Raw genomic sequence first — 8,637 nt, 5'->3', positions numbered from 1 at the left:
CACATACTCTACAGTGTGGAGAGTGCTCATTTATATTGGTCCCACAGCTGTTGATGATTTGCAAGACCCGTGTTCCTAGTTAATTAACTGAAGCTAGGAAAGCCAATGAGCAAGGTTTCTGACACCACAATGTCTTAGAGTTGTGGTGTTGAAGAGTACTGAATATCCCAAGGACCACCATAAGAAGTGCAACCAAAGTGCTCCTTAAGCAAAGATGGCTATTCGCCTCTTATACTTTGAACATGTTGCTACAAGAGGTATTCCTTGGAAAGGGATATCATGCTTGGAAAGATAGAGGGTCAGTAAAAGAGAGAAGACTCTCTAAAGATGGACTAATACTGACTGCTGCAGTGGGCTTAAGTGTCAGGTCCGCTGTTCATAAAGGTTGCTTATTCTACTCCACTCAAACACCAACGTAATGGGGTGTCAGCGCAAGGATCACTGGACTCAGCACAGTAAAGGTTATGTGTCAGAAGCTGATGGGCAGCAACTTGCACAGTCTCAGGGAAGGCGTATCTGAGGGGGAAGGGAGGAGCGAGTACAGAGGCTTGCTGTTCCCTTAGCAACCAGATTAATGAGAGTCTCCCGTTCTCACGTGTTACCTTTGTCCTGTTGATGAAGACCTAAGAAAGGTCACGTCCGGTTTGGTTCCTAGCCACGTCTCTGATTGGCTCAAGCTGCCAAGAAGGCGGGGCCAGACGTCTGAGGGCGGGGCCTGCGGCCCCCGATCTCGGCCCTGTTCCCGCACAGCGGAAGTCGACCTCACCGCCCCGGAAGTGTAATCCCTGCTGTCTTTCCAGTGTGGAGTTGGACAGTGAGACAGATGCTCGTAAGATGCCGGGCGCCACGGCTAGGGGCTCGGAGTTGTCCGAGAGGATCGAAAGCTTCGTGGAAACCCTGAAGCGGGGTGGCGGGAAGCACAGCTCCGAGGACATGGCTCGGGAGACCCTGGCGCTGCTACGGCAGATCATCACGGACCACGGCTGGAGCAATGCGGGTGAGGCCATCTAGATCCGACCGCGGCCCCTTTCCATTCGGGATGCCAAGGCTGAAAGCCGTCTTGGGCTCACGGCGCTCCTTGCTTGTTCACTCTCTCTCTCTTGATCTGTAGAGGAGCTCATGGAGCTGATCCGCCGGGAGGGCCGGAGGATGACAGCCGCACAGCCCTCGGAGACTACAGTGGGCAACATGGTGCGGAGAGTGCTCAAGATCATCCGCGAGGAGTACGGCAGGTCAGGCCCACGGTCTGGGCTTCGAGTTGGACTCGTGAAGCGTTTTCCAAGCCTCATTTCCAGCTTGGATCCTCCCTAACCGCTCCTCCTTCCCACCTCCCTTCGATCTTGTTGCCTCCATAGACTTCACGGGCGGAGCGAAGAGAGCGATCAGCAGGAATCCCTGCACAAACTCCTAACATCCGAAGGCCTGAGCGAGGACTTCAGCTTCCACTATGCCCAACTCCAGGCCAACATCATCGAAGCAATTAATGAGCTTCTGGTGGAGCTGGGTAAGAGTTCTTTTGATCTCTAAGTAGAAAAAGCAGGTGAGATAAATGAAGACCCTAGAAGTTGTTCATTAGCAAAGCTGAAAGTGGTCACCTGGTTCTCAGGTTTGCCCTTTATAAACTACAGATTCACAGCTGGGAGAGACTCTTATTAGACTTCATTTAATGAACCCTCAAAAACCAAAGTTGAGAATCCCTTTTGCTTTAAACAACCTCCTGAATCGTCATACAACCTGCTCTCCATATTGAAGGTTTCACACCCTTGGATTCAACCTACCTCCTATCAAAAATATTCAGGGGAAAAACATTTAAGTGATCAGAGGATCCCGCCAAAACCAAGAGGAAGTGGAAAGTGCTATATACATAATAGTTGCATTATATTTAATATTATATGTAATCTAGAGAGGATTTAAAGTGTATGGGAGGCTGTGCATAGGATATCAGTAAATTCTATGTCATTTTATATAAGGAACTTGAGCACCTCGGATTTTAGTATCATTAGCACACCTTAGTACTGCGGGATGAATGTGCGCTCAGGAAATCTGTAGATAGTTGGGGGACGGAGGAACAGTAAATGAATGAATGAATATTTTTAAAAAGTGAACTAGAGGAGGGGGAAAGGAGATCCAGGGAGTAAAATGTGCAACAATGAATGAGAATTTAACTTCTCTGTAAGTGTTTGTTAAAATCACAATTAAAATAAAACTTTATTTACCAAAAAGAAAGAAAAAATCTGTAGATAATTATTGCAGATTTCCCACTCAGGACAAAGATGCTGATCTGTGCCCTAAGCTGCTGCTTTCGAGTTTCTCCTCGGGTTTTTTTGTTCGTCTCTTTCTAACTCAGATGGAGATACTGTGGCCACTTTTTGGAGTAAGAGTTCTTTAAGGGAAGAACTATCTTGGGCACTTTAGGATTTCCTAGACCTGATCATCCATTTCTAGCCTGAAAGTGTTGTCTTCAGGATTATTTGCAGGTGGTGTCTGAACACTAATGGCAGGGATTTTGATGTGGAAGTGGTTGATGAGCAGAGGCACTCCTGGGGAAAGGGCAGGCTCAGGACTTGAGAGGCAGAAGACCCCAGAGCCTAGAGAAGTGGGCTTTAAGAAACTAACTTTTTTTTTTTAAGTCTGTTAACCCTGTAGTAGGTACAAGAATTAGCTCTGTGGATAATCTGTGCAGGTCAAGCTTCCCCTTCATACTGTCATATCTGTCAGTATGAAGGATCCAGTTTACCTTGCAAAAGTGACTATGTTTGCAGAAGGGACAACGGAGAACATTGCCGCCCAGGCTCTGGAGCATATTCACTCCAATGAGGTTATCATGACCATTGGCTACTCCCGAACAGTCGAAGCCTTCCTCAACGAGGCTGCCCGGAAGCGCAAATTCCACGTCATTGTGGCAGAGTGTGCCCCTTTCTGCCAGGTAGGGAACTACTCCAGGGACCAAGAGAAAAGGGAAAGTGAGGTGGGACTAAAGGAGGGCAGGGTGGGGTCCTGGCCAACTTGGAAATGGTAAGCAAGACATTGAGACAGTGGGAAGATGGCGAGAAGCTGTACAGGGATTTTCAAGTTGTTCATCTTATGAACGACTCTGGTAAGCTCTGGTTTAAGAAAGAACAGTGAACTAGATTCAAGAAAAGATAACTAAGGGCCCTTTCAGTGATCAAAACAGGGTATATCATCTTAGAGATGAGTGGTGCTCAGTCTGACCTCTCGTGAGTCAATAGGTAGGTCGGGAATAGTGAAGCCCATTGCCATGGAGTAGATTTCCCGCTCAGCACGCCCCTACGAGATTTCCTGAACTGTCACTTGGACAGTACCCTGTCACATCCTTCTCCTGCGGAGCTGCTGGTGGGTCCAAAACACCAACATTTCAAGTTAGCATTTGAACACTTTCACCAGTGTGCCACCAGGGCTCCCTGGGTAACTACTAGTTCTTAAAAGAGAACATATTATGTCAGGATACAGGATGTTGTAAAATAATAAGCTCGCTGTGCTCATTATTTCAGCAAGCAGTACTTCCAGTTTTGTGGCTTCTCTGGACCATTAGACGTTTATTAGCTTCCCCTCAGTTTGCTGGCACCTTACCAGAGAATACTTAGAAAATGAGTTATCTGAAGGGAACTGTGTTCGGGATCTGCCTGATGTTACAGAGGGTACAGGGAAGATACTAGAGAGCTGTGTTGGCTTAGTGGTAAAGGAGTTACATTGGCAACCCAAAGGCACTCAGTTTGAATCCACCAGCTGTTCTGAGGGAGAAACAAAGGCAGTCTCCTCTGGTGCAGTCGATGGTCAGCTGGGAGTTGGTTCTGACTCCATGGTACCCAAAAACAACTGCACCAAGTACAGTATCACAAAAGCTCATCTCCAGTTACACCTGGGCAGTCTTTCATCAGGTCTCCCTCGTCCTCCCGCCCCAGCCTTTCCTTTCTCTTGCAGGGTCATGAGATGGCCGTCAACTTGTCCAAGGCAGGTATTGAAACCACTGTCATGACTGATGCTGCCATTTTTGCTGTTATGTCAAGAGTCAATAAAGTAAGTGTCTTCAGCATCTGTTAACTGAATTTCTTTTCCCTTTATGTCCTTGTTTTTGTGATAGCTTAGAGTACTGGAAGGAATTCACTAGTGCCTAAAGCTAAGCGTGCCAGCTGCAGGGACTATGAGAAGCTCCCTTTGCTCAGAGTCTGACAGCGGTAGCTCATGGATGATAAAGGCTCCTGACTTCTCAGGAAGCATAGTTTCTAGATTTCCAGGAAAGGCAGGGCTCAGAGCTGCTGGTAGTGCAGTTTCAGGCCCACAATATACTCAGTCCTGCCTTGAAAAGGTACTTTTAAATTCAAGTTGTTGGTGCTGAGCCCAACATCCCTTTCCCTCTTATGGTCTGTGACCCCTTATGATGCCAGGACCTGAACACTCTGAGGTGCTTGCTTTCAGCATGGCTCACAGTTTTCTTTCTCTTCCAAAGGTGATCATTGGCACAAAGACCATCCTGGCCAATGGTGCCCTGAGAGCTGTGGCAGGAACGCACACACTAGCACTCGCAGCAAAACACCATTTCACCCCGCTCATCGTCTGTGCTCCTATGTTCAAGCTTTCCCCACAGGTAGGTCGGTCGGTCTGTGTGTGGTAGCCAACAGAGGGGAGAAGCCAAAGTACATACTTAAACCCTTAGCATTCAATCTGCTCACTCTGGGACCTCTCTGTGTCTGCATTTACTCAATGGATTAGACCCAGTGGGTACTGGAAAGAACCACAGAACTCTTCATCCAGGACAACCAACTAAAAATTAGAACCTTCTAGCTTTGTTTTTGTTGTTAGGTGCTGTTAAGTCAACTACAACCCAGAGTCCCTTTTTTGATCCACAGGTCTGAACCCTGTCCTATCCTGTGCCGTCCTCATCATCTCTGACACACTTGAGCCCATTGCACCAGTCACTGTCTTTTTTGTTGAGGGTCTTTCTTTCACTGCCCCTCCACCTTTCCAAATGTCAGGTCCCTTTCCAATGAGTAGCCAGTCCTAGCAACACGCCCAGAGTATGTGAGACAGTTTTGCCATCCTTAACTCTAAGGATCCATGTAGCTATGCTTTTTTCAAGATACATTTTTTTTCTCTTTGGCAGTCCATGGAATATTCAGTACTCTCCTGCAACACCACGGCTCCAAGGCCTCAATAATTCTTCCGTCATCATATTCATTTTCCAGCTCTCGGATGCCTAGCAAGTGATTGAAAACACTATGGCCTGACCCAGGCACACTTTTGCCTTCAGATTGACATTATTGCTTCTCAGTAATTTGGAGAGTTCCCTGCCAGCAGATTTGCCAGCTTTTGGAATTCAGAATTGCAATGACAGGACAAAACATAGTTGGGACAGACCCTTTGCTTTGCCAGCACTCCTCAACAGCACAGTCATGTCTTTGAAGCAGGTAGAAACGAGAGAAAGAATTGTTTCTTATACATCCCAGCTCCAAGCCTGTCTCCCTTAGACTGAGCATAGGCTGTTACTAAAGAAAGCCATTTCATCTGTGATAGGTGCTGTTTTGAGGACATGAGCCTATTTATATGTCTCTACTTCTTTTGAAATGAATGCTTTAGCATGTTGCTAGGCGGAGCTAGTCCTTGGAGAAGGACATGATGCTGGGAAGGGTGGAGGTTTGGCCAAGGAGAGAAAGCCCTCAATCCGGTGGATTGACACGGTGACTGCCGCAATGGACTTTTGTGTGTCATGAAGTGTGAGGATGGCACAGGACAGGACAGGGTTCAGATCTTTTGTTCATAGGGTTGCTGCGAGTCATGCTCTACTTGACAGCACCTAACAGCTTCTTTTACCCTTTTCTAGTTCCCCAGTGAAGAGGATTCTTTTCACAAGTTTGTGGCTCCTGAAGAAGTCCTCCCTTTCACAGAAGGTATAGTCAGAGTGTGTGGGTGTGTGAGAGAGAGATTTTGTCCCTTTCACAGAAGGTACAATCATTGTATGTGTGTGTGTGAGAGAGAGAAAGAGATTTTGTTGTGGTTTGGTGGCCAGAAGGACCAAATGCTATCAGCTAGAGTTTTCTTGTGACTGTTGAGCATCTTAGAGTGTTGAGGGGCCTGTGTGGTCCATACTCTGAGTAATCATTTGAGGTGAGTTGTTGGCTCACCAAGTGTTGGCTGGCTTGGGCTGTGCACATAGCTGGAGACCAGGCAGCAGTCTCATGGGATCATGTGCTTGTTTTCATTTGCTGTCCAGAGGCCAGTTCAGTGAAGTGGCTGCCAAAGGAAGTGGCCTTAGAAATATTCCTCCTTATAAAATTCACTTCTTACTGTGCTGAGTCCTTTTCTCTGATTTCTTCTGAGGACAGCAGCTTTGTCCGATGAGCCTACCCCCTCAAGAGCAATTAACGTGGCCTTAAACACCTACTGGAGCAAAACTAGTATTTGGAGTTCCTTCTTGGAAGTTGAGTAACTTCATCCAGACATTCTCTCAAGTCCATTGCTGAGCACACCCTACGTACCCAGCACTATTTTTGGTGCTGAGGATATGAGAATGAGCAAAACAAATCCGGCCCCAGCTCCAGTGTTTATATTTCTGTTGAAGGAAGATGGACAAGAAAATGTCAGGTCGTGAGATATTTTAGAAAGAAAACAACAGGTCACCATGATGTGATGGGAAGTGGCTGGGGAACTGCTTTAGATGAGCGCGTGCAAGGTTCCTTGTGAGGTGATATTCCAGCAGCATCCTAAATGATAACTGCATGAAGATCAGGGAGAGTTTTCCAGGGGCTTGTGAAAAGGGCAAGAAAGCAGAGCACACGTGAGGCTTATTGAAATAAGATGGCCACGTGGTGGGAGAGTAGAGAGCAAGCAAAAGTGGTATAGGTTGTTATTTGCATAACAGAGGGGCCAGATCTTGTGGGCTGTATTCCCAAGCTTGAGTTTTCTAAGAGCAATTGAAAGGCATTGGAAAATGTTAAGCAGGGAGTATTGTCTGTCCTTTTGGTTTGTATTTTGCTGCAGCTTTTCCTCAGTGAAATAGCTGACAGACTTGCATTATTGAGCCTGGAGTCTCTTTGCTGTTGAAATACTCAGCAGCATCCTCGGATTCACCTTGAGCATATGTGCTTGCCTTTCAGGGGACATTCTGGAGAAGGTCAGTGTGCACTGCCCGGTGTTTGACTACGTCCCCCCAGAGCTCATTACCCTCTTTATCTCTAATATCGGCGGGAACGCACCTTCCTACATCTACCGCCTGATGAGTGAACTCTACCATCCTGATGATCATGTCCTGTGACCACCACACGCTGGTTAGACAAACCCAGAACAGAGAGACCTCACTGGCTGCCGAAACACGTCCGCCTTGTAAAGGGAGACTGCAGTGGCTTCAACTAAAGCGAAACTTGGCATTTGATCTGCCTTTCCGGTCATCCTCCAGCAAGGGCAAACACACGTCTGGATTTTTTGCCTTTTAGTCTTAACACCACAGCAGAACTTGACCCATTGACCATGGAGTCTCTTGGTTACATGGTTGGGTCTTTGTGAGGAACTTAACCTTTCTGGTCATTGCTGTGTGAAGAGTAACACCAAGTACCTGGCTGGGAGACAGGATTTTTTGCTCAGAAATACCTACCACACCTTTTCCTAGGCTCTGCCAATAAAAGCAACTTGAAGGTGCCTGCGTTGATTTATTGTCTCTCAGAGTGAACTCCCTGAAATAGCAACAACAGCAGAGGCCTTTTCTGTTTTCACAGAGGGCCGTTATTAGAGGTGATAAGTCTAAAATAGAGAAGTTCAAATGACAGTATTTATAGTTTCCTTTGTAATTCACCAGAAATGATTCTAAACAGCTTCTTCAAGTACATGGTTTTCTGATAATCAGAATAACCAAGGATCTTTTAGAAAAAAAAATATCCAGAAATTTGGGTCCCATCCCAGACCTACTTGAATTGGATCCCTAGGGTGGTATGTGGCTATCTGTGTGTTTATGCTTCCCAGGAAAAGACCCACTTGTGGGCTAATAATAGGACTTCTAGTTGGGATAATCCTTTAAGAGGGCAATTTGGAACTTATATTTCTATAGTTAGTTGGGCAAGTATGGAAAGACAAATATGTATACATTGAAACAGAGGTTTCACATTAGCTATATATAAAGATATTTCCCCTGTGTTTGTCCTCCCAGAGTTCATTGCCCTTTTTAAAAAAAAAAATTATTATTTTTGGGCATTACTGTCAAATCAGATCGGACTGGTACAGGAGGAGATTGTCCCTCCTTCTCCAGCGCACCTCTGGGATTGCAGTGCAGCTTCCTGCCACTAGGCCACCAGAGCTCCCTTCATTGCCCTTTTTATTTCATCATTAGAACACACCTTTCTCCATCAACCACTTGATGAGTGAACTCGACCATCCTGATGATCCTAATATATTACCTATATATATATTTCCCAAGAAAGGTGACCCAATAAAATGTGGAAGTTATAAAACAATATCATTAATATGTCATGCAAACAGGATATTGCTCAAGATCATCCAAAAACAGAACCATACCTTAGCAGAAGCTCAAGCTGGATTTAGAAGAGGCCTTTGCACTAGGGATATTGCTGATGTCAGGTGGATCCTGGCTGAAAAGTAGAGAATACTGGGAAAATGTCTATTTAGTTTTAT

The 8,637-nt window shown here is 46.0% G+C and overlaps 1 protein-coding gene across 1 annotated transcript; it reads left to right on the top strand.

Annotated features, from left to right (window-relative positions):
- Positions 1-834: 834 nt before the first annotated feature.
- On the top strand, positions 835-7,270 carry EIF2B2 (eukaryotic translation initiation factor 2B, subunit 2 beta, 39kDa). Its single transcript, XM_006884674.1, has 8 exons — positions 835-1,002; positions 1,117-1,232; positions 1,356-1,504; positions 2,763-2,926; positions 3,943-4,038; positions 4,469-4,606; positions 5,840-5,906; positions 7,113-7,270. The coding sequence occupies exons 1-8, from the start codon at positions 835-837 to the stop codon at positions 7,268-7,270; spliced, it is 1,056 nt and encodes a 351-aa protein (XP_006884736.1).
- Positions 7,271-8,637: the final 1,367 nt, after the last annotated feature.

The sequence above is a fragment of the Elephantulus edwardii genome, unplaced genomic scaffold (genome assembly GCF_000299155.1).
Source record: "Elephantulus edwardii isolate Elephantulus edwardi_28Jun2011 unplaced genomic scaffold, EleEdw1.0 scaffold00037, whole genome shotgun sequence".
Classification (NCBI taxonomy): Eukaryota; Metazoa; Chordata; class Mammalia; order Macroscelidea; family Macroscelididae; genus Elephantulus; species Elephantulus edwardii.
Note: the sequence above shows the minus strand (reverse complement) of the source record. Positions and strands in the feature narration are given on the sequence as shown.

Coding starts and splice junctions, on each gene's coding strand:
- EIF2B2 (XM_006884674.1), top strand. CDS start 835: ATGCCGGGCGCCACGGCTAGGGGCTCGGAGTTGTCCGAGAGGATCGAA. Junction 1,003..1,116: donor GCTGGAGCAATGCGGGTGAG/GCCATCTAGATC, acceptor TCTGTAGAGGAG/CTCATGGAGCTGATCCGCCG. Junction 4,607..5,839: donor TGTTCAAGCTTTCCCCACAG/GTAGGTCGGTCG, acceptor ACCCTTTTCTAG/TTCCCCAGTGAAGAGGATTC.